This window comes from Parasteatoda tepidariorum, chromosome 2 (assembly GCF_982258835.1).
Source record: "Parasteatoda tepidariorum strain Cologne lab strain chromosome 2, Ptep-v5.0, whole genome shotgun sequence".
Taxonomy (NCBI): Eukaryota; Metazoa; Arthropoda; class Arachnida; order Araneae; family Theridiidae; genus Parasteatoda; species Parasteatoda tepidariorum.
The window spans coordinates 82,676,444-82,703,637 of record NC_141756.1 but is presented as its reverse complement, the minus strand read 5'-3'; the positions used below and the strand labels follow the sequence as shown (position 1 = coordinate 82,703,637).

At 30.4% G+C, this 27,194-nt stretch overlaps 1 protein-coding gene and 1 pseudogene across 2 annotated transcripts in view; one reads left to right on the top strand and one right to left on the bottom strand.

The window, feature by feature from the left end:
- LOC147815878 (dynein light chain Tctex-type protein 2B pseudogene) overlaps positions 1-27,194 on the bottom strand; it is a 41,344-nt pseudogene that overhangs the window by 14,044 nt on the left and 106 nt on the right. The window lies entirely within an intron of this gene.
- LOC107443998 (protein toll) lies at positions 1,718-27,194 on the top strand. Its single transcript, XM_087157626.1, has 9 exons — positions 1,718-2,060; positions 4,271-4,602; positions 7,647-7,839; positions 11,071-11,318; positions 12,438-12,758; positions 15,464-15,611; positions 16,504-16,692; positions 22,076-22,205; positions 24,285-27,194. Exons 1-9 carry the CDS (start codon positions 1,874-1,876, stop codon positions 24,565-24,567), a joined length of 2,031 nt encoding a protein of 676 aa, XP_087013752.1. The 5' UTR covers positions 1,718-1,873; the 3' UTR covers positions 24,568-27,194.

Sequence of the window (27,194 nt, the reverse complement as noted above, 5' to 3'; positions counted from 1 at the left end):
TGAAGTTTAGTGCCTAAGGTAAAAGGAATTATTTATAATTGTATTTACTTATAGACATGGCATTTTAATAAAATTTTTGTACTTTTTCTGTATTTTTTATAACTACTTTGCCATTTTAAAAAAAGAATAATAAAGAAAAGGAAAAGTGCTTTCTTTAATGTTTTAGCGCTTGTCGTTCTGTGAAAGAATTCTTAAGAAGCGTGCATACAGTGCGTTTTAGAATCGAAGTTTCGCCCATTTTCATATCACCTTCAGTACTAATGTCTACGCTGGATCTCCATTCCGAGTGATATGATTTTAAAGCCAAAAAGGATTTTAAATTTTTTTTTAGCTCTAAATAAACTTTTTCCAATAAAAATTCCGACAACTGACTAATTAATTAGAGTATTGAAATCTCCCCCAAAGCACTATATTTCTTATGACAATACAATTTTTCGATTGTTGCTTAAGCACTGAAAGTAGAATTTACTCGCCAATTTGAATTTATCACCAGTAAAAATTTTTTAACAAATAACTGTTTAAAATGTTTTGACTTCAACTGGATCTATGTGGTGGATAGCCGTAATAATCCGTGATGAGGTTCTTGCATGGATTATACGTCCTAACGCCAAGCTTTAATAGTTTTCTATTCGTTACAAACAGAATATCCCATTGCATTATCACCTAAAAAGAGATCACCCTTGCATTATAGAATATTAAAATATAAACGGTAACTAATCACTTCTGACTAGATGCAGTGCTCAATTTCAAATGAAGATCTGTATTTCATTGGTATACAAGTTACTATTCAAAATTCAGATATAATTAAATTAACTAGAAAGTAATAATAAATAAATTAATCAAAGGAGAAATCGAATTATTTTTTGTTGACTAAAAATGGAAGAAAACTTAATATTTTTTTTCAGGCTTAAATTGAAAGGCGTAGAGGCCATCACTTCCATAATAAAACGCCTTTCACCAATATTTTTTTACCATCGAAATCCACCTTCACGTCTTACTTTTTATTATTATTATTATTATTATTATTATTATTATTATTATTTCACATTCAAAAGAAGTAAAAGAAGACCGATTCTGAAAAAAACTGAAGTACCACATTTGAAACCATTCAAAGATAAACTTAAATAACAAATTTACACTTTTAACTAAGAAAGTATTTTTCACGTTTCCAACGCATTTCGCACTTTGAAATATACTTGACAATTTAGGGGACTATCTCGTTAACATTTCTGGTGTATTTAAACAGCTTTTTAATTGTTGTTTTTCAATTATACTAATTAAGAAAAGACTTCTTAAATGCTAAACGTAATGCGTATTTCCTAATTGTATTTATCAGTCAATTTATTTTTTAATTTTTAGTTTATACATCTGGCTTACAACAACATATCTGACGTGGCCGCTATTTTACCTACGACTGCATGGAACCTAACTCAACTCAATATTTCAAGTAATCCCATAGAGCAAGTACCTGATGACTTTTTTCAAGTTAAAGCACCAAATATTAAATATTTAATGATGGCACACTGTCAAATTCGTGATTTTAATATGAGCCATTATAAAAATTTGTTACATCTTCAAGGACTTGATCTCCGTTATAACAAGATAGAAGTAATACCTAATCGGAGAATAGCATTCAGGCTGCTAGGGCATTTATTGCTTGATGGAAATCTAATACGAGAAATTAAAGGTAAACTTTCCTATTTTTTTTCTTTTTAACTTTTACAACTTAAACGTTACCTTTTATGTCCTCCGGTTGCAAAACTCATTAAAAGATATTTTACCTACGACTGCATGGAACCTAACTACACTCAATATTTTAAGTAATCCCATAGAGCAAGTACCTGAAGACTTTTTTCAAGTTAAAGCACCAAATATGAAATATTTAATGATGGCACACTGTCAAATTCGTGATTTTAATATGAGCCATTATAAAAATTTGCTACATCTTCAAGGACTTGATCTCCGTTATAACAAGATAGAAGTAATACCTAATCGGAGAATAGCATTCAGGCTGCTAGAGCATTTATTGCTTGATGGAAATCTAATACGAGAAATTAAAGGTAAACTTTCCTATTTTTTTTCTTTTTAACTTTTACAACTTAAACGTTACCTTTTATGTCCTCCGGTTGCAAAACTCATTAAAAGATATTTTACCTACGACTGCATGGAACCTAACTACACTCAATATTTTAAGTAATCCCATAGAGCAAGTACCTGAAGACTTTTTTCAAGTTAAAGCACCAAATATGAAATATTTATTTATGGGACACTGTCAAATTCGTAATTTTAATATGAGCCATTATAAAAATTTGTTACATTTTCAAGTACTTGATCTCAGTTATAACAGGATCGAAGTAATACCTAATCCAAGAATAGCTTTCAGATTGCTAGTGTATTTGTCGCTCGAAGGAAATCTAATACGAGAAATTAAAGGTAAACTTTCCTTTTTTTTTTTTTTTAAACTTTTACAACTTAAACGCTACCTTTTATGTCCTCCGGTTGCAAAACTCATTAAAAGATATTTTATTATTATTTAAATAATTTAATTAAATTCACGTCAAAAATTTCACACAGTTTCTAAGTCAGTAATGCTACGAAAGAAATTTTTTTTTTTCAAAATAAACGTAAGTAAATAAAAATCAAGCTTGTGCATAATGTTTTCCAAATAGAACGATTCAATTTTTACCAAAAATGTTTTTTCTAACATAACAAAAAATAAATTTTCTGAACATCTTACTAACAATTAGACAATTTATCAAAATCTCTTAATTGAGAAATCCCGTTTTGAAATTATTTATTTACACTAACTAAATATAGTTAAGTCACTGTTATTGTGAAGAACTGTATTTTTTTCCTGAAACTCATAAAATTCATTAAAACTCATCCAGCTTAAAACTCATTCAGCTTCAAATAAATTTGAACTAGCCTATCTGGGAAGATAATGCGGCTGATGAGTTATAATAAATTTTCTAAACATCTTACTAATAATTAGATAATTTAACAAAATCTCTTAATTGAGAAATCCCGTTTTGAAATTATTTATTTACACTAACTAAATATAGTTAAGTCACTGTTATTGTGAAGAACTGTAATTTTTTCCTGAAACTCATAAAATTCATTAAAACTCATCCAGCTTAAAACTCATTCAGCTTCAAATAAATTTGAACTAGCCTATCTGGGAAGATAATGCGGCTGATGAGTTATAATAAATTTTCTAAACATCTTACTTATAATTAGATAATTTAACAAAATCTCTTAATTGAGAAATCCCGTTTTGAAATTATTTATTTACACTAACTAAATATAGTTAAGTCACTGTTATTGTGAAGAACTGTAATTTTTTCCTGAAACTCATAAAATTCATTAAAACTCATCCAGCTTAAAACTCATTCAGCTTCAAATAAATTTGAACTAGTCTGTCTGGGAGATAATGCGGCTGATGAGTTATAATAAATTTTCTAAACATCTTACTAATAATTAGACAATTAATCAAAATCTCTTAATTGAGAAATCCAGTTTTGAAATTATTTATTTATACTTAACTAAATATTGTTAAGTAACTGTTATTGTGAAGAACCGTAATTTTTTCCTGAAACATAAAATTCATTAAACTCATCCAGCTTCAAATATATTTGAACTAGCCCGTCTGGGAAGTTAATGCGGCTGATGAGTTGTAATGACTATCAAGATATTATATTCGGTACAAACTGAAACTGATTTCTATCAATTCTGAAAATCTCTGGGGCATTTAGTGCATACTTTTCCAGCCTGACGTTTACCTGATTCGTTTATCCAAAGATAGTTCCATGCAAAAAGTAAATTCTAGTAAATAATATTTATAATGTTTTTTTAATAATAACCGAAAATGTTTGCTTTTTAAGGTATACAGTTTTTGCATCCTTTTAAAATAGATAATTTTACATTTTACATTTTTCTACCTGATTTCGTAATTTAAAATATCGTCTGCGCTAATTAATTAACATATTCGAGGTCACCCCTCGAATCATTTAGAATGAGGCCTGGAACGTTAGATCAAAAGTTATTCAAAATAGTCCTTTATTGTGCACTGTGTGCCATTAAGAATGCGATAAACCGTTAATTGCTGCACATTCTTTGAATCTGGAGCGAAAATTCAATTTCACCAATGTCAAAATTATTTCCACCCCAATCACAGGAACTGTAATATTTTCGAAATGGCGAAAATTGCTTCATTTAAAATATTCTTAATCAATGTTTATCATTACACGAACATAATTCGTTCTTTTCACAGCTTCCAAGACCCATTTGGCAACATTAAACCTATTCAACAACCGTTTACTAAGCTTGGGTACAGTTTTACGTTTCGGCCAAGTGAGATACGTACATGTGGCAAAGAATGAAATTCAGCAGCTGACAGCATGGGACTTTAAAGGCCTCAAAGAATTGTTTGAACTTGAGGCTCAGAAAAATCAAATCAAAATGATTGAACGTTTGACGTTTGCAGGCAACCGCAACGAACTCATAATTCTAGATCTCAGCCATAACCATCTAAGGACACTGAATGGCAGTTTTCAATATTTGTCAGAGTTGCGAGAGTTGTACCTTGCATCGAACTTCATTAGTGTGAGTTTTATGTGTTAAAAAATGAACAAGAGCATTCTTTATCCCTTAAACATTCTTATCCCTTTGACGCAGACTTTTAATTAAATATATTTTTTAAATGTTTTCTTTATTTTGGATTTATTTATGTCAAAATAAGTGAAAAATAATATATTTAGCATTTTAATAATTTATGGTTTACAAAATAAAGCAGGAAACATAGGTGTCCTTTTCTGGGTTGAAGGTAGAATCTTAAATAAAAAGGATATTTCCAAAAAATAGTTTTTTTAAATTTGCCTTTATTTGCTGTTATTTAGATATAAGAAAAACAGTTATTCATATTTGGAATTCATTTATTTTACACAATCAATCATTGATACATTTTTGAATAGAAATGAAAAAGAAATTCCCACTACGTTTTTTAGATTTTATGTTTCGGTACAAATATAGTTTTTTTTGTCGTGTCTATGACATAGCCGATATAGTTTTTGTTGTGGATCTATCTGCATTTATATTACATATCATGTGTTTCGTTGGAATTGGTTTTTCTCTTAGTTTAGATTTAGCAATTGCATTTGCATCTTGGATGGAGACGTTACAGTCATTAAGGTTGAGATTTCTGGCATCTTTGGCTAATTTATCTACAAATATAGTTTCAATGATATAACTATTAGACTGTTATTAGTATTTAAAACACATCAAAATATATTCTTGCTTTTAATTGGAACGTCAGAAGAAAATAGATGAAAGGGACACTTGTGTCCCATCTGCGTTAAAGGCTTTTATTCGTTTTCTATAATATGAAAGTCGTTCGTGAAGCTGCCGAGTAAATAAATAATGATAAAATTACCAATGCAAAAATTTATTTGCAATTTTTTTTGCCCTTTCCCATCAAGGCTCTTATTCTCAAAAAGAATAATTGTCAAATCCAATTCATCTACCATCAAATATTTGTCATTTGTCATCGAGATATCAATTCATGTCTGAGGTTTTTTTGGTTATTGAATTGTTTTTCACATGCATTTTTAGAAATGCATGTAAAGCACCTAGTGCCTAGGCAGGCTTCCTTGTCTCATCTGTGATAATCTATGAACGAGTTGAAAGCTGAAGTTAAGACTGAATTAAGAAGTCCTCTCTTAGGGACCAGCTAATTTTTTTATCTATTCATTACAAAAAGGGAAAAAAAAGATGTTTTTGAGTCTGAATGGTGTAAATAAGTATACCAAAGGTAGAAAATGAGGTTATGTTTTGCACCAAAGATAACCTCATCAATAAACCTCAATTTCAATCTCATAAAGTCAAACTCATATATCACTCAGCTATACTTTCAGTTAAAATCGCATAGTTTAATTCACACCACAAATATACCTACTTGCTTAAAGTGTAAAAAAGTAACTTGTACACCTAAAAAATCAACATTTCTAAGCTGGTTGCTATGAACCTCAATAAAACCTCAAGTAGAAATAAAACAACTTCACTTTGGTAATAAACCCTGAAAAGTTGATTTTGTAAGGTTGTTTTTGAAGTCAACTTCACATAAAGCTCAAATAATTTTTAATACCTCAAATAAATCTCAAAAACACTTTAAATTTTTGTAGAGGATTCGTTACACTAACTGTATTTTTACATTTTGAAACCGGAAAAGGCCTCCTAAAAAAGTTATATCCTCACTATAATCTTAGACAGTAAACTGTAAAAAGAATTTAAAACCAAAAATGGTATAAACTACTTTACGCCAAAGTGGTGTTCTACTGCAACAAGAACCATGGGCAGTTCCTAGTGTAGTTAAACACTAAGAATATCCTTTTGCACTACTTCTTCGATTTTCAGTACTAAAATTTATAATAACAAAAAAAAAAATATATATATATATATATATATATATATATATATATATATATATATATATATATATATATATATATATATATATATATATATATATATATATATATATATATATATATATATATATATATATATATATATATATATATATATATATATATATTAAGTATATAATGTATTCCTTCTCGTTAGCAACAACCTTTCAATGCTGGGTCGAGAATGAATCGAAATGGATAAAAAAAGACTTGGGTTTTTAAGACTAACGAATATTTAATGCACCGAAACGACATTGCTTTCCGGTCTCCCTAATATACTGTATAGATAAATCAAACATACTAGTAGCACAGAGAGAATATTAAGGTGAATTTGAACTAGGCTTAATAAAACAGTAGATCATCGAAGTTAAGAATCTCTGGCTACGGTCAATGAGACAGTGGGTAACCAATTCCATGAGATGAAACTAAGAATGCATAGTTTCGACCCTCATTAAACTGTTATACAGTAAACTGCTGAACTTCTGGCGTAGTTTGTCGGACTACAAAGCAGTGGAGACGTCCCTCCTGCGGAGGATGATAACTGTGACGGCCTGTCTTCGGATCATCCGCAAGAATGTTTCCCATATTGTTGCTAATAGCCCTGTTGAAGATTGACATAGTAGCAGACGATTATTTTCAAAGACATGGTAGCAGACGATTAATTTCAAAGAACATAATTTAAATTGCAGGTTGGCAAAAGCACAAAATTAAAAAAGGACATATTGTTTTGGTAGCTCTCGTTTTCTCTTTGTTTTTTAAGAGAATCAGTAGAACATTCTTTTTCTTCTTTTTAGTTGAACTTTCTTGTGTTTTTTCTCACAAGGTGAGAGATTTTTTCGTTAAATAAAATATTAAAATTTTAGTTGTTTTTTGTTTCGCAATATTTTTTCTGTGCTGCATTTTATGTTTTTAACTCAGCAATTAAGAATAAAAGGTTGTTTTATTTTGTTAACTGCAACAAGCCCATTGTGCAGTTCTAGTGTTACAAAAATTAAGTACTGCTATTACCGGATATTATTATTTTTTTAATCAAAAGTCTTCATTGCTTAATTCAAAATTTTCAAACACTATCAAATCATCAATTGTTACAATATTGTGTATCTCAATTCTATACATTAATATTTTATTCAAATTAAGTATTATTTTTTTAATTTATAATAATGATTTGTACGTCTCTGCTTATAGGTGTTTGAAAAGGGGGAATTTTTAGGCCTGAAAAGTTTATATTATTTGGACATTAATGGGAATCGTATCGTAACAGTTGGAAATTGTCTTCGACATTTATCTCAATTAAAATCTCTGTATTTGAGCAACAACTCAATTGAAACTCTAAGAAAAGAGCAAATGCCTGATCCTCTAGAATATGTAGATTTGAGTGGTATAATCTTATAAAAATATCAATCTTTCCATTATGTTAAATCAAAGCTGAACTTGATTGCTGCGCTTGTATACAGATCCATTACCTAAATTTAATCTGACGAATTATCTCAATTTCGGGGCACTAGATTCGAGGCACCAGGTTGGTTTCAATGCACCAAATTACTATTTACCTAATGAAACACAAATCAATTATTTTCGTTTGTTTACACATTAAGTTTTGATTTCAAGAAATACGTTATATTTTCCTCATCAACTAAAGAATGCGAGAAAAAGTCATTTTTGGTATTTTAGTTAATTCAAATTTCAATGTTGCAAAAGGCAGTGTTTTCAGCTTTGGTTCAACAAAATGCTAATCTATAGTGTGTTAAATTAAAAATGGAACACCCTAATAACTTTCGGTTGGGTGATTGATAAATGATCGGTTTATCACCTACTGATATGCAATGTTATTGGTTCTCTAATAAACAACACTAAATATACTAGTTAAACACCGTACAAATAGTCTTTAAGTTAGGAAATCAGTTACATTATATAAGACCATATAGTTAGAAACGAGTTACCGAGTTTATTAATCGTATTGCTTAAAATTGTTTGTCTCAACTTTGAAATAGATAATAAAAAATATTGAAAAAATAATTTTGCCTAGTAAAAATATTTTTTTTTTCGTAATAGCCGAATTTTATAATTGATTCAGTTTAATATTTTTTAAGACATGGTTAAATGTGTAATAAGTAAAACAAATTTGCAGGGCAACTAACTTTCGATCGCTAAATTTTGCAGTTTAAGAATTAAATTCCGCCAGAAAAAAAAATACGCTCTCGAAGTACGTATTTTTTAAGAACTGATTTTAACTACAGATTATATATCATCTGCATTTCTTAATAAGCAAATTTAATGATATTCTTTTTCTCCATCGGGTAGATTGCAAATTAACACCAAAAACACATTTTTAGATCGAAAGTTATTCAAGTTTTCCAATTTTATTTTCAGCATTGTGCAACGTACAATAATTTTTCTAAAACATTTATCTTATTTTAACAAAAGTATTCTCCAAATCAAATGAGGTAACCTAAAAGTGAATTTAATATGACTAAATGTTCGTTTTAAAATCATAATTTCAACAAAAAAACTATTTTCGTTATGAAGAATTCCAAAATTATATGAAATAGATTTTATGCCGTAATAAAATGTGATTTTTTTTTTAAGTATTCGTCTTTTTTGGATCGAAGTTTTTGTGTAACTTTCAATATGAATTTTTTCTTTGCATACAGGATAGCTAAGAATTTCATTTTTACAGAAAAAATGTGCCATAGAAGAGTTTCAGGAAATATGTTATTACTAACTGCTAAAAATTGTTATAGGAATGTTAATTTTTGCTTTCTTAATTTAAGTTTAATTAAACTAAAAATCAAAATCTGAATAATTATTCTTGACCAGTATTCATTTAAGCTATTCAAAACCTGTCAGATGCAGCTTTATCTCTTTTTTTCCAATTATGCAATAACATCATAAAAATTAATTTGATTCACTTTTCGATCAGAATTCGTGGAGCTCAATCCTACCAAAAAACCAGAGATTTTTTTTAATCCTAAATACCAAATTATTTAACATATATTTCTAATATAAACAAAATTTGATGCTGCACTCTATATCAGGTGACTAAAATAGAGAATAGTCAATTTAAACTTCTATACTAAAAATAATATACTAAAAATAATTGTTATTTTCAGCTTTAAGGCAAACTTTTATCTTGAATTTGAACCCAAAAATTACTCGAAAATATTGAACCAATTCAATTTCTTTCTTATCTAAACAGATTTAGCGTCTAATTAGTCAACAACGCATGTGAAAAACCTATTCTCAAATATCAGAGTAGGGTTGATTTTAATGTTCGCCACAACCTTTATCACAAAGCCCAGCAAGGCTTATAAATGATTAGCGAATAAACCATTCAAGCTTGAAACCAAGTTAAATTTAACTATGACTAAATAAACTAACTAAATTTTACTCGTTATGAGGTTTGCATTAAGGCCTGCTTTCTTAGTACAGGACGCCGTCAGCTGGAAATCAGCGCTAACCTCTGATTGGTCCATTTGTGAGTGTGATAGTATACATCATCGAGCGCTCATCTTGAACTACAATTGCCGTCCAACTCAACTGCAGTTGGATTACAACGTGATGTTAACCACAGAAGCAATGGTGGACAGCATCCAACAGTTCATTGAAATCAGCCCTGATTTTGACATTAAACATATCTTCTTCACTAAACATAGCACTCTTCATTTAGCTCAGCTTTCTTGGCCATAGTCATCATTTGTTCTCTAAAACACTGGTCGACAATAACAAAATTAATACAAATTCAAAATAAAGATTTGTTTACGTTATTAACGCATGCGCAATGAGAGATAATGTCTGCGTTGAACCGACTGCTCAGGCTGAGCTAACAAAAAAGTATTTTTTTTGGCGTCATCTCTACGTCAACTTTCCGCTGACGCCCAGATAAGGCGCTTGCTCTAAGAAACCAGACCTTTTTAGGATTGCATTAGCAACCCTTTTATATCAAACTTGAACATGCATTTACAGAACAAGACTAGAAAAACCTTCAGAAATCGAAAAAGTTTCTCCAATCAAGGATAAATTCAGCTTCTCGAGGTTTATTTTAAATTTCACGACTTATCACTGCAACAAGTTTTTCTGGAGCCGGCTTTTAAAAGCTTTCTTTAACACTTTAAAGATGAAGGTTGGCCTAAATAAGTTTTTAACACAAACGAAATGTTCCAATTGAGAGCCTAGACAAAGCTGGAATGAGAAAAGGAAAAAACAAAATTCACGATAAAAGCTAAAAATGTAAGATTTTTGCATACCTTTATTCAACCTTTAAGAAAACAAGCTTAGCATTCTAATGTCTCTAATAAGTTTAAAAAAGCATTAATTTCTCGTCAAGCTTACTATGCCAACCAAATGAAAAGGAAAATACAACGCTGGCCGTAAAGTTGCCTGCTATTTAAGTATTAATTGTACTTTTAGATATTCCCCACTTCGCATTAAATCTTGATCATTCTGAAACTTTATCGTATTTCAATTAAAAAGGATTGAAAATCGGGTAATAATGTAAATTCGTTACGATTAAATAAATTTGCTTTTATTTTGGAATTATAATTGTTATAAAATTTTAATTATATTATATTAATGATGAATTTAATTTCTGTATATTTCTCCCATATTGAAGTTAATCCATTTCGATGTGACTGTGAGTTTCTACCTTTTATCCAATGGGTCTTCGCCAATCCAAAAGCTCCTCATGTGTTTGGAGGCAGAAAAATCTGTGTACCAGAATTCCCAAGCGATAATCATCATTGCCCGTCACAATGCGATTGCTACTGTGCAAATGATGATGAAGAGTACTTCATGGCAGTGGATTGTAGCTCCAAAAATATCTCAATCATACCTCAGTTTCTTACAGCTTATAGTGTAGAGGTTTGGTAGTTTTCTCATTTGGTATATGCTCTATTATAAATATTTACCATTAAATTGTTAAATGAAGTTTTTTTTTAAAATGATATTTCCTTACATTTTTTTAAAGATTCATGTCAAAAAATTAAAATTTTAAACAACTTTAATAGCCTCAAACAGTCCTTATAAGTTTTATTTTATTTAAAAGTATTATTGCACAAGTAGAAAAATAACATTGGTTTTGAGTGAAAAAGTCAGCAAATATAGCATTATTCAAATGTTTGATTATCTTTTAATTTTGTATAAAATGCTTTATTCTATTTTACATACATATAATATTTGCACAACGAAGAATTTTTTTTATCAGGAAGAAATGTCAAAATTATTTTAATAGAATATAAAACATCTTGCATTTAAGAACATATTGTTTTTTGACACCTTTAAGTTCCTTAAATAATCCGTAGTTTAAAATTCATTTAAGTACTTGTATAAAATTTTAATTTAAATTTTATAATTCATAAAAATCGAAATAGAGAGAAAAAATATGAAGGAAATATTAGAGATATTGATGTCAACATGTCAACAATGAGATTTATAATGTCGCAAGGGTCTCACCATGTGACGAAACTGTGACATATTCACGTCTCTACTGAGTCACTATGTGACTAGGTCCACTCTGTAAGCTATGTTGTAATGCCATGTTGCAATCATCACACGGTAACGGTACTGCGACATTGAATGTAATAACCATAACATTCAATGTCGCAGACGTAATGACTTGAAAACTACATTAATATTGCTCATTGCGAAAGTTCGCACCCAATTATAATAACTTTAACTATAGTAATTACATTTATAGATTTTAAAAGGTGTTACACAAATCTCAAGTTTTTCTAAAAGTTTAGCTTTATTCACATTTTATTGCTCTTTTTATTTAAAAAATGATAAAATAAAATTCAATACTGCATTCTTTAAATTGTACAATATGTCACTTTACTATATGTTTTCAAAATATAAATTTTTGTCGATTTTAACTTTTCTTTGTTAAGTGATATGTTTCACTTTAATTTATTTACAAAAATATAATATAAAATTTTATAATAGTACTAAGTTAAAGACAAAACTATTTATTTTTTTTTTCAGAATTCACCTCATTTTAAAATTAATTTAACATTCCGCTTTCATATGGTTAGGAAGCATTATACCATTGATAAATCTGTTGTAATTGCTGATACAGTTGGAGAAATTAACCTATCTGACAATAACTTGGAGTCTTTGACAAATATACAAATACCTAATGGTCTACGTCGTCTGTTCTTACATGACAATAAATTGAAAACTTTGCCAAGTTCGTTACTAGCAGATTTTTCAAGACTTCACCTAGTGTCGGTTTTTAGCAATCCATGGAGATGTGATTGTCATGCCATTGACTTTCGAAGATGGATTGTTACAAATCATGAAAAAGTGAGCAGAGTTTATTTTCCTTAACAAGCATGTATAAATCATCGTGTTGAGGATTTAAATGCTTATTGACAATTTCACAGTATTCTGCCAAACGCGAAATTCATTTTGTGATATGTTGATCATTAAGCGCTTTAAAAAACTACAATTTGAAATTCGTGTGTTTATTGTTAACCATAATGCTTTTAGAGATTAAAAATATTTTACGTCTACTCTTTCAATTTTATTCCCTTTAAGAAAATAAAGAGTGTTTTCTGAAATGTATGTATCCATATTGATTTTTTTTTTTTTTTAATATTTGATTTGACAGTAATTTTACAATCCCGAGAAATTCCCTGGACAAAGTCACTATAACTTAATCATCTGCTTCAAGAACAGCTATTTCCCCAGAGAATGCGGTAAAATGTGACGTCATTCTCTTCCTTGACCCCTTAACGATCGGTTAATTTTCAAGAAAACTGTCATTTTCCTTTTTACAGAAAACTGCCTTTTTATCCCTGAAAATTATATAAAAATATATGTATGAGCAATATATATAACATTTTTTAATTTTTGATTTGTTTTTTGCTTAAAATTTTTAAAAATTAAATTTTTAAGAAAAGTCAACATTCAGGGCATATGACTTAATGTTGGTTTTCCAGCAAGCAAAAAAAATTTCAAAAATATGTGTTTTAAACATTGAAAAAGAATTTTATTAATCTTACGTACAAAATGAATAAATATTAGCAACTTTTTCTTGCGTGATAAATTTCAAAGCATGAGATGCAGAGGCCAACGTCACAACCTGGGCAGTAGTACCGAGTTTCAGTGTAGTACCTAGTTTAAAATAAACTAACTATCTACAATTACCTTAAAAATATCCTGGTACTGACATCTGGCGTGTAAAATGAGAAATAAAATGTTTTCCGGGCAAAAGAGATGAATTAGTTTTATTCTTATTGACGCGTTACTACTGAACACTCCAGCCCGGAAGTATCACGGGAGCGAGAAATAGAGGGCGAATCCTCACCCCGTCATTTTCATGGGATCGAGAAGGAAGGGATTAAACCAGAAAAGACTCCTCAGTTCCCTATGCGAACGCATATATCTTTTACTTACTTTTTTTTAATTCCTTAAAAATTTTAATTCGAAAAGGACAGCAAAAACATCTACGCATTACATATTGGATTCCAGAAAAGAATAGCTAGTTCACATAATAAAAATGGCAAGTCTTTTTTAAGAATGAAACAACAGTGATGTTTATGTTGAACATAACTAAAAAATCTGTTAGAGTATGGCACAAACGCCTTATCACTAAGCTTTAAAGATCTGACATTCCTACTGACATCTTCCGAGCTCTTTTAGACAGAGAGACAACAATTTTAGAAAAAAAAATGAAGTCAGAATACTTAGCCTACTTGGAACTATGAGGTAAATGTGCCACACGGAAGTATACTTTAAATCCTGCTATATACATATCATTTAAACATCACGTTTACTTCATATCTAGGAAAATAATAGAATACTAATAAGATTTTATTCTGACGGTACAGCATTTCTTGCCAGTTCTATCAACCCGAATCATGATGCTGTTGTGTTTCCAATTAAAATTAAAAACTAAGAAAATGGCTCTACAATTGACGCGCAAAAATTCACCTTGACAAGTCAAAACAGCTTATTGTTATTGTTTGTGCTGCCTGCTTCTTGAGTAATCTATAATGAAGGGAAAAGTTTGTGTATCATGAGTGTGTCGCTTTCTTATAAATCCAGAACCGTTTATGAAATTTCCTGAAATCCATCCTGAAATTTCAATAATGGGCGAAGGGAGCAAATTTAGCCCCGATCCTAAATTTCATCCAAAAATGTCAATGGGAGTTTGGGAGAGACGCTTAAAAATGAAATTTTTTCATAGGTGTAAACTTTCCATTGACAAAAATGAAACTGCTGACGATTGTAGTTTGTTCCATTTATGAATTAACTTTTGGTGACCTAGGACTCTAATAACGGTCTAGTTCTATAGTCATGATTCCTTGTCACTCCTCACTTGTTTTCTATAGCATTTCATTTTATCACCGTTGTTGAACAGCAAACAAAATTTTGAGTTTACAACTACCAATGTTCAATTCCACAGCATTGTAATTTTGAACCCAATCTAGAAGACAGGGAAACTCCTGAGTGGAGTACAGGGGGAAATGTTTCATCGTGGAGGACTTTTTAATGAAACTTACCCACATTTGAAGTACGTGTAGTAAAAAACCACGAAAACCCCCACATGGTTAGGCTGACGGCAGAGAGACTCCAACCCATGATTCGTCTACCACTGAGGATATTTTACGTCAGCAGTGTGATCGTTGCGAGACGGGGGCTTAATTCGTGTCTACCAGCCATCGCTGGGATTCGAAACTGGGTTCACGTGATTGGGAGGTCAGTGCTCTATCCCCTGAGCCACCGCGGCTCTTTTCCTAGTATTGCAATTTTCAATTTATTTTGAATAGCAGACCAATACTAATTAGGTCAAGCGTTGAAAAAGCCGCTTTCTACGAGACAAAGATCAGGCATTAATCGTGAGCTTTCCTCTTAAATCGAGAATATAATTATATAATTGATATTATTCGTACTATAAAAAAAGGTTTATTTAAAAAATATATAGATTTCATTCTTTTAAATAGATGCTCTTTTTTTTCTCATAACATCGATGTTTATTCATTCATTAATTTTTTTGTTTTTAGATTAAAAATGTGAATCAAACACTGTGTGGCAATGTTGGGGAGTCGGGAGAATATTTGCTGAAGGGAAAAGCTATATGGACGCTAGATGAAACGGATATATGCCAAACCTTTATAGAATTATATTTTTCGGTTGCTTTTGGATTTATTGGTTGGTATTTATTAAATATAAGATAATCTGTAGTCTCTACCTGTAACCTATACTTAGTTTGTTTTTAAATCATTGTCAACAATGGAGAATTATTTACACATTAGGACCCGTGAACAACATTTAAGTAAGAGAAAAGGATGATGAAATTCAGACGAATAATTTTCTCTTAAATAATTTGCTCTGTCTTTGTCCTTCAATTAATGTCCTTTAAAAGTAAAATTGTTTTACTTTATCCACTTTAGTGTGAGTTACTGCTTCATGTTGAAACTGAAAATTAAATTAGTACAATATGAATGAGTGCCTTCAAATTCTGACTTTTTGTACTGCGTGGAAAAGCTCCATGTTATAAAAACCTTACTAGATGACCTTAAATATGAGGAAAATAACGTAATGATTTCAAATATTTCATTCTTCCTTTTTTTCAAATTTTTTTAGTACTTCTGACCCTTCAAACTATTAAGTATGTAAAATCCGAACTAATGCTCGGAATTTACTAACTTAATAATTTGCAGGGTCAGGGGTCGTTTTACCGTAAAATTTACTTTTTTTGTTTCCAATGTCCACCCGATTGACACTCGTCATTCAGGTACTAGTAGGGCAGATTTGTTGGCCACTCTTTCATGGGCACCATATTAGGTGGGCCAACGTTGCTCCCACAGTAAGGACGGACAGTACAAATCATGAAAGAACATCCATGCCTTGTCCGGAATTCGAATCCAGAACCTTTCTGGTGTGAGATCAGCTCCCTGACCACAACACAGTCCGGTCGGCTTATAGCATAATATAGAGAGAAAAAAATTTATTATAAAATTTCATTCAAAATCATTTCGTAAACATTTATAATAGAAATATTTATGATAGAAATACTTATATTATTTTGCAAATTTAATAGCTTTCTTCTTGATCATCACTGTTTTGAAGATAGTGCATACAAGGTATAAAATGAACATCAATGCTTGGCTCTATGCACATGGAGTCATATGGGTAAAGGAAAAAGATATCGACAGGGATAAAATTTTCGACGCATTCTTATCATTCAGCCATAAAGATCAAGAGCTCGTCGTCACGGACATTATTTCTGGTAAGAGTCTTGCTTAAATTATTTAGCATAATTTAAACAAGCCGAATCATTCTTAGTCAGTTTTAATTAGTGTCCTCAGATAAAGATGAGAGGAAACATGAATGTTATTAATTTTATAACATAAAGCTTTACATTCCTCTTCTACACTTACATTTATATCTTGAATAGAAAACTACAAGATTTTCAAAATATATTAACATATAATACAAAATGATGTGATTAAAAAATAATTATTACTGTTTTAGTTTCACACTGTGAAAAATGAATGCTCAAATTTAACGAAATCTTCTGATACCTTTTCCTGGTATATGCTCCGACCAAAAATTTTATCAAAGTGGCATAATAGCTATCGTCATTTCTCCAAGGAAACGAGTTTCATTAAAATTTTAAAAAAAATATTTCACCATTCTATTTTTTTTCCAAAAAAAAAACAAACTGGTAGAGCCTAATATATTTAACTTTTTTAATAATCACTTTATCGTGGGCACCATATTGGTAGATCAATGTCATCCACACAAATCAATAAAGACTGATAGGACAGAGAGTTAAATTATACTCATACCCAAACCGAGATTCGAACCAGGAATCCAGGTACGAGGTACTCCTTGATCACCATTCATTCAGTCGGCTTTATCGTCACGTTATTTTCCATCATTCTAGTCTTCATTCTAATTAGAAATATCTTGCAATGCACTACTACGAGGTTCCGTAATTGAGGACAGATTTTTGTCATAGATTTGAGTGTTCGTCGCAAATCACGTGTTTTTGTGACGAAATGCTGCTTAAAGGTTGCGGAATTATCAAATGTGAGAGTTTTATTCCAGAGAGCTCAGATGTCCCAATTTTTTATAAGCTGAGTCGTTTACCATTAGCTTCTACAAATAGTTATAACAACTTATGAAGGTCACTGCTGACATTAGAACATTCTACGAACAACCGTTCGAACGGGATGAGGAAAAAAAAGAAAAGGAATTTTCTGATTGGTTAAGCGTTAGCCATTGCTTTAAATTTAACTATAAATGATTAAATTTTTTACTTTAAAGATAACATCAGTGATTATTACTAGCTTACAGCTCTATTTGATAAAAAAAATAGCTTTTGCAGGCATTTAAAATATCCATTATTTTGTATCGCTATTTAAATTCAATGAACAACATTACGTGATTCGCAACGCTCGAGTACGCCCTCTATCGGGAGCCTGTAAATATCAGACATTAATTTATCACGTTTTCATTTAGTTCCATAAAAATCATCGGCCATGACGGACGCCATTTTCTTAGTACCAAATAAAAATCAAAATTTTCCTAAGGAACAGCAGTAGAACTTGAAAAAACTAACCAGAACATGCCAAACATTGAAGCAGAACACGCCAAGCATTTGAAGAACAATTTCTCAATAATTTTTACCTTTCTATTACCAACAACATAGCTTACAATTTCATGGTCATTTGCTGTTACAGATGTGCATATTACGGTAAAATAATTTTTTCTGTCTTCAATTCATTACGAATTAAAATGAAGTCAACATTGCTTTCGTCATTCCAATAAAGAAATGTGAATTCAGAACGTCAAGAACTGCAATAGTTATAGAATTCTTCTTTGTTATAGAACAGAATATATTTCTGTATCTTTATAATTCGGGAAACAACAATAAAGAATCATCCGAACTACTTGAAATAGATTCATTTGTGCTGATTATTAATAAATTTCAACTAGAATTCAGCTATTCTGTTTTTAAGCTACATATTCAAATTCATATCGAGATCTTACATTTATAAAATTTTGATGTGTGGTATGTTATCTAAAAGTAATAAAGGGATAATCTATGCACATATTATTTGAAAATAAGACTTTCAAACGAGGAACATTTCATTTGGAACTCTACGGATTTGTAAAGAAGGTAAGTGTTAAGATTTTTATAATAAAAAATTAGCTTGTAAAACTTTTTTTCCTATTTGATGATACAGAATGGTTTCTTACGTCTGATTAAGAACTATAAGAATAATAAGAAAAGAAACTATATGAAAGTTTTTATTTCAATGTAAATAATTCTTAAAATCGTTTTTTATCCTAAGAATTCTTTATTTTCCGTTTTATAGTTTATAATTTTTTGATAAAAATTGTTGTCAAAATACTTTTTTTGAAAACATAAATGGTATAACATTATGTGTTTATGTATACTTCTTGCATATTCTAATGTTTCAAGTAATATGATTCAGAAAAGTATGAATAAAAATTCGGTACTTATGTATTAACGCCACAGCAGCTACAGATTTGGCTGTTTTTAAGTGCCGCCAATCTACACCTAAAATTTTTGTGACAAATCATAAAACGAAAGACTTTATTTAAAATCAAAGTAGTTTATCGGATTTCGGTGGACAATGGGCAAAATATTTCGCTCTAGAAAAAATAAAATTGCATCTTGTTCTATTTTTGGCAAATCCCAAAGACGCATTTTCGTAGCACTAAAAAATGGTAACAAAAATCGAAGAACAAATCATTTTGGAATTCTTCTGATTTATAAAGCAGGTAAGTGTTAATTTTTATAAAATAAGAAATTTTACTTTTAAGAAGTTTTTTTCTTGATGATAGTTTTCTATAGAATGGTTTTCTACGTCCGATTATGAATCAAAAAAGAAAAAACATGAAAGTTGTTTATTTTAATATAAGGAATTTTTAGAATTGTTTTTCTTTTTTTGTATCGTAAGCATTCTTTACTTTACGTTTTTCAGTTTCTAAATAATGATTTTTATTAAAACTTAAAATTTTTTGATAAAAATTGTTGTCAAAGAACTTCTTTTACAAAATTAAATTATATAAAATTATGAAGTTTATGTATACTTTTTGCTTATTTTAATGTTTGAAGTAATCTGATTCTTAAAACTATGGAATGTAAAGTTTAAATAGGCCTTTCAGGTTATATCATTAAATTTAGTAAAACTATTTCTCAGGCATTAGGTTTTAACTCTAATAAGAAGATACATATTTTTTTCTGTTTATTTACAAATATTTTTCAGGTGTGTTTTGGATGCTCCTTCTTTAAAAAAAAAGAGATACCATCTTGTTTTCGGTTGTATAAGAAAGGATATCAAACATTTTTCTTTTTTAAATTTAATAAGCCACATTAAAGAAGGAACGTTACAATGCTACACGCTACATTAAAGACGTCTCCAGAGTAACTGGATGACGGTTCATATAGAAATCGCAGGTATGCGTCTCATACAACAACGCCCCCTATAGTTCGTTGCGATCGCGAATAGCACGCGTGGTCTACATCACCAAATTTATACTTTTAAAGTTGTATGATACAGCGCGCATTTTTTTTATCCATAATAATTTTCTTAAAACGTGTTTCTAAAAAAATTTTTATTTAAAATTAAAGGTAATCGAATAGAAAAAATATATAAATTAAAAGACAAAATTAGTATGTGTGTGTGTAGTACTAATTCTTTAAAGCGAAAAGTAAAAAAACACTATATTATTATTGGCCTTATTATTATTGACTCTTAATTAATCAAGGTAATATATTCATTTTGAAATGAAAAAAAAATAAGCTATGCACTAGAAAACAAAAGTAATGGAATATAAAGATATTTATTTGCCCTCAAGAAGAGTAAGAAATCGTAATGCTGTCATTGACGACAATGATGCTTAAATAATGTTGGTAATACGTAAATTGGTATGAAAAAACTTATGTAAAACTTCTTCCCATTATGCAAACATAATGGGAAGAAGATTATTTTTCCTTTAAGAGAGCCGTAAAAATCGCCATATTATTATTGACCCTAATGCTTTATTAATCTTGATAATATGCATAAATTGAAATAAAATAAAATAAGCTATGTGTTAAAAAGCGAAGTAAAAAATCGCCATTCACAGATGACGCTTAATAATTGTGTACTACTGCTACTGACGATAATATGTACAGTGCGCCAAAAAAAAAGGACCACTCTGATTAACTTTTGATCCAATGATCATTCTAGGACATCTTAATGTCTCGAGGAGGGGGATTTCAAATATGCTAATTAATAAGTGCAGACGATATTTTAAGTTGCAAAATCATATACAAAAACGTTCTTTCTCTGAATAAACCTACTTTTTTTTTGGAGGATTCGGATTTTTGACCTCCAAAATATAAAGGTAACCGCAGTCTGGGAAATATGTTCACTATAGTTTGGTCAGGAAAGCGCTCCATAGTTTGAAACCCTTGATGTTAATTTTACTTTATGCGTATTTAGCTATATCTTGAGAACTTTTTAAGCAAATTAAAAAAAAAAAATTTAAACAATTATAAAATTCGTTTGTCCAAAGATAATGAAATGCAAAAAATAACTTTTGATAAATATTTATTATTTTTTGTTATTTTATTCAACAATAGTCGAAAAAATTTCAAATTGTAAGGTATAATTTTTTTTGCATTATTTTAAAAGGTATAATTTTACCTCACTAAATACAAAATTTAAGCAGAATAAGCTAAAAATAGTTTCGGTAAATCGAATTTCAAATTTCTAATTTTTAGAGTGATCAGATGACCATAGGTCAGATAGAGAAATGGTCATGCTCCAAAATTGTTATCAAGTACTAATAAGAATTTTTTCAAAAACATTTCAGCTTTAGTTGACTGTCACTGGCAAATGTATTTTTCACAAAACTTAAATGTTGAAGGGTTTATGTAATAAGTACTAAATATTCTAATGTTGATATATTTGGTGATTATTAAAACAGGTCCAATACTGAGTTTTAATACAGATACTTCGGAAATAAGTATATTACAGTCCCTCGAAAGGTATATGCACCGGAGAAATTTACTTGATAGTGGTAAATTTTGAATATTATGAGGCCACCCATGATTTTGAATACGTCACTATGATTTTGAATACGTAAGGCCACCCATTAGGACTACAAATAACATTAAATAAAAAAGAAGCGGAATTACTTTAGTTATATTAATTGAAAGTGACATTTGCAGAACGAAAAAAAGCTGTATCCGAAATATTTTATACCAATTTATTAGAAGGAGGGACTAATAATTCTTTGCTTCATTTTATTGACCACTGCCTAATTTAAAATAAAAATCCTGCAAGCATACTAAAGACTAATATGATAAATTGTGTTAAGATTTAAGTAGGCAAAAGCAGGATCTGTTACATTAAACATACCCATATTGATACAACCATTTTTCTGTTATTTTTTCTTATTCATAACACTTTTAAAAATTTCACTTCTGTGTCAGTATATGCTTTTCAGTTCTGGGCATAATTTCGTAATGTTGCTCAACACTGATTTATTGATTCTTTGCTCATTTTTTTCTTACTCACTCCGTGCGAAGAACGGGTATTCAGCAAGTAAACAAATAAAACTCATTAATATTTGCATTGTTTCAGTGATAGAAGTCAAACAGCCTATGACCAGACTGTGTCTTCATTACAAGCACTTCAAAGCTGGGGATTTCATTGACCAAAATATTTTTAATGCTGTTCAAAACTCGAAAAGGACTGTTATCATGCTCTCAAAGTAAGATTCAGATTACAAAAAATATCGATTGAATATTATTTTATTTTGCACATTTTATTTTGTTTAAGATTCTCCCGCCGTGTGTAATTGATCGCGTAGTCTATGCGTTCGGAAATATTTCATTTACCCACACATGATAAAATCTGTTAATTTTCATAAATACATTTTTTTTCACCTGTTTAGTTTGTTGGAGATAAACTATACCAAAAATTGGCAATGTGCGAAAAGGTGTGAGTCGGTCGAGAGATATTAGAATAGAGCTAAAATAATTTTTAATTAGCTCGTCATTTTTTAAAAAATAATTAATTCTGTCATAACATTAATTCATAAAAAGCATTCAATTGTCTGCATAGCTCAATTCAGAAAAAAATTTAATGTTAGAAGATTTAAACTTCAGTTTAAATTTAATAACAACAAAACTGAACAACAAAGAAACAAATAACCAAAATGTGTCAGAATTCGTTGTTTTTTGTAACCAAAGGTAACTTTTGATATCGAAAAGTCATTCTTTCATTATTGTTTTCTGAATATCAGTAGATTTGCTTTGCGATTCTGAATAATTATTTTACCCAGCTTGACATTTTTACAAAAAAAAACTATGTACTATCATTAAACTTATTTCCCTATGAGCGAGCAAATGCACAATGTGAAAAAAATCGTAGGTTTCGATAAAATAGCTCAATATAAACTAATTATAAAACTTCATATAGCTTAGTATAGTATCAACAAATACTGCCATTTAGCAGTAATTGTTGATTTAGGCAATCTGTTTCGACATTCTGCAGGATCGTTTTATGACAGTTTGACATTTTTATAAAAAATTATGTACTGTCATTAAACTGTTTTCACTTAGAATTTACAAAAGCACAAAATTTGTGAAATTATTGTATGTTTTAATAAAATAGCTCAATATAAACTAAAATATTACACTTTTTCCGCTTGTAATAAACCAGAAATTTCTGTCATTTAGCAAAAATAAACTCGTGGAAAAAAGTAAAATTAATCTAATAGCGAAAACTTTAGTCTTTCGATTTTTTATAGCCGTCGTTGAACAACCTACCCAATTTTGAGTGTACGACTACTAATGTTTAACTCCGTAGCATTGTAATTTTGAATCCAATTCAGAGGACAACGGAACTCTTAGATCAAGTATTGAGGGAAATTTGGTTTTGTGGAGGACTTTCTTATGGGACTAACCCGCATCTGCATTACATGGAGAGGAAATCCACGAAAAAATCGCGAAACGCGGAATTTATACCGACCAGCCATAGCTGTGATACAAATCTGGGTCACCTCATTTGGAGGCGATTGCTCTATTTGCTGATTCACCACGACTTAGTCGAAGGCAGTATATGCTTTAGCTGTCTAATCTAGCTACAGCGTAAATAAAACCCCATAAATTTATAAAAAGTGAAAGGCCAATTTTTTTTCTTTATCACTCAAAAAAGTTTATCACATAACAAATACACCGAAGATCTATTGCATTATGACCACCCTGCTAATAACATGTAGGACCACCTTTAGCCTTCAAAACTGATAGCACCCGCCGTGGCATTGATTCCACAAGGTGCTGATAGGTACTCCGAGGTATCTGGTACCAAGCGCTCACCAACTGGTCCTGCAATTTCCTCACATTGCGAGGGGGTAGCGTGGCAGCGTGATTTTGGTTTTCCAAGTATGACCACAAATGCTCGATTGGATTAAGGTCAAGTGAATTTGGGGGCCAAGACATAAATTGAAAGTCACTGGAATGCTTCTCGAGCCAATCCATGACTATTCGACCTTTATGACATGGTGCATTATCCTATAGGTAAACACCATCCCCCGCAGGAAAAACTGTTGCCATGAATGGGTGAACCTGGTCTGCAACTATGTTCAAGTAGCTTACAGACGTCAGGGATTGTGCTATGAGGATTATGGGTCCTAATGTGCCCCATGAAAACATTGTTCCTGGGCGAGAAACCATGAAAACCTGGCGAGCCCATTGTTATAGAAGGAGGGTGGTCATAATGTAATGGCTCTTCGGTGTATAATGTGCTTACAGTAAATTTTTTAAATAAAGTGTCATTGAATTTGTAGGAACTTCCTGGAAAGCGAGTGGTGCATATATGAGTTTCGTGCAGCCCATTTGCAAGCTCTGAAGGATAAAATAAACCGCGTCATAATCATCAAATTGGGAGAGTTACCTGATGATCTCCATCCTGATATCAAAATGTCTTTAGAAAATACGACTTATCTCACTTGGGGTGAGAAATACTTTTGGGACAAACTCTTCTACGTTCTTCCAACATCTGGTCAACGACTGTCCAAAACTACTAAAGTTAAAGCTGACAACTATTTAATGTTGCATGAACTGAAGTGATAGACAAACGTTGACATGCAATAAAAGAAAAAAAATATTTTATTAAAAATACCTTAGTAATTCAATGCATTCAATGACTGCCTGGTGTGTCTTGCATATGAATAATATAAATATCGACTTTACATATAAATATCGACTGATTGATATTATTGATTTAAATTTTGTAGATCATTGGACATGGGTCATTGAACCTCATTATTTATTTCGATAAATGTATTTCTTTTGATGATGCAATTATAATTATAATAGAACACTTCGTAGGCATTTGTTAACTTATTGATTTCACTGCTGGTTGCACTCTCTGAGTGTATATTTAATTAAAAATATCTCAAAATATCTTTGTTTCTGTTGGTTTTTGCAGGTGTGCAATGCGCAAAAAATAAACGAACCACACTGAATAACTTTTGATCTAATTATCAGATCTTCACGTTCTGAGACTCAATGATTTGAGAGGGTGACCTCAAATAGGCTAATAATTAGTGCAGACGATATTTTAAGTTATAAAATCATACACAAAAGACTTACTTTCACTAAATAAGCATACTTTTTCCTCGACCGATTTTTGACTTCCAAAATATAAGGGGTCGATAAAATCCAATCATAATTCCATGCATAAACTAGCTTTTAGTAAATATCTTTTATTTATAATAGTAAAAAAATTCAATTGTAAGGTATGCTGTTTTTCACATCTTTTTAAGGAATGTAATTTTATATAGCAAACTAGAAAATTTGAGCAAGATCATTGGTATACTTCCTAAGAAATCAAGCTTGAAAAATACGCCTTCTTTAAAATTCTATTTTTCAGGAACCAATTTCATTCAAATTTTCTATTTTGCCTTATAGAATTATATTCTTTAAAAAGATATAAAAAATTTTATATCTTACTGTTCGAAAATATTTAGACTGTTATTAAACAAAATTATAAATAATTATAAATGTTTACGAAAAGTTTTTTTTTTTTGCAGGAAAATATCTTTGGATAAGTGAATTTTATAATTGTATGCAAAATATTCTTAATTCGCTTTAAATGCTCGAGGTATGGTGATATACGAAAAAAGTAAAATTAACATTAAGGGATCCAAAGTTTAAACCGCTCTTCTGACTAAACTATTTAGGGCTTATTTCCCAGATTGTGGCTACCCCCTATATTTTGGAGGTCAGAAATCCAAATCCGTCGAAAAAAAGGGAATTCAGAGAAAGAACGGAATTCAGAGAAAGAACGTTCTTAAGTCTGATTTCGTTTGAGGTCATCCTCTTGAACGTTTAAGATTGTGCCGATTAGATCAAAATTTCGTCAAATTTCGGGGTAACTTTCGTAAAAAGTTGTTCGGAATAAAAAAATATGGACCCTGAAATGGAATTTACCATTTCCAGTAGGGTTTTCGCACACTGGATTTGATGACACAATGTTTCATTCGCCTAAACTTTGCAATTTAGAAAGCAAACCAACTCAAATACGAAAAAAAATTCCTAAAATCAAGTAATTAAAATCATATAATCGATCATCTGTAAAAAATAAACATCGTATCCCAAATCCAGAAATTTTAAAGGCGGAATCTTTTAAACAATTCAATCTACTTTAGTTCATTATTTTGAACATGTAGTGCATCTACCGCTACAAAAATATAATTCCAATTCAGTGATATATGACATGTTAACTCGATTCTTTGTTGGGGTACTTTTTCATAGATGAAGGTTGACGTGGTCGATGTAACTGTCCCCACATTGGTGACCTTCGGGCGCGATGTGAACATGCCTACATTGGCAGAAGCGCTCACTACGATTTGAACACGCCTACTTCGATGGATGGTCCACATGGAACGGTTGACTTGCTACTTGTGATTGTGACATTGTCCTCCTCACGCTGTTGCTTCTCAGTCTGCATCACGCACCACGTATGCATTCGACTGCTAAAGGCAACACAGGAGAGACCGTGACAGTGAACTTAATACAGCTCTCTTGATCAGCACTCAAAAAGTAAGGTGATCTTAGTACAGTTCTCCCGGCTTCTCACAAAACAGCAAAGAATCAACTAGTGGTATTCGTTCATTGAATTCTATCACAAATGAAATTCTGGTGGAGGAGTACTGTAGTGTATCTACCACTACAAAAATATAATTCCAATTCACTGGTATATATGACATGTTAACTCGATTCTATGTTGGGGTACTTTGTCATCGATGAAGGTTGACATGATCGATGTGGCTGTCCCCACAGGCATAACAAAGAGAAAACATAACATAACATAAAACATAACATAAAAAAGAATTTTTTTTTTTTATAAAAAATCTTCTAAACATTTATTTTGTCATAAATAAACTTTTGCAAACGTGATTATCTTCAACATTTTACTCTTTTAAATTACCTTGTTTTATAATTTGGTGAACAATTTGGTATAATAAGTGTTTCTATCAACTTTTTAGAAAAAAAATTATTAAGGAAGAAGAGTACAGTTGATATATTCTGAATACATTAAATTTATGACGTAAAATTTTGATGTGATTTTGTTATCTCTTACTAGTATGAAATATTAAATGCTTGTTATTATACTAATATTATCGAGCATATTAAATGCTCTATAATATTAAATGTATGTTCAAGAGTTGAAACAGAGGAAATGAAATTTA

Excerpts from the sequence above, each read along its gene's own strand:
- LOC107443998 (XM_087157626.1), top strand. The coding sequence starts at position 1,874 with ATGAAATATTTAATGATGGCACACTGTCAAATTCGTGATTTTAATATG. Across the intron at positions 2,061-4,270 it reads TCTAATACGAGAAATTAAAG|CTTCCAAGACCCATTTGGCA; the intron begins GTAAACTTTCCT and ends TTCTTTTCACAG. Across the intron at positions 22,206-24,284 it reads ACTGTTATCATGCTCTCAAA|GAACTTCCTGGAAAGCGAGT; the intron begins GTAAGATTCAGA and ends TTGAATTTGTAG.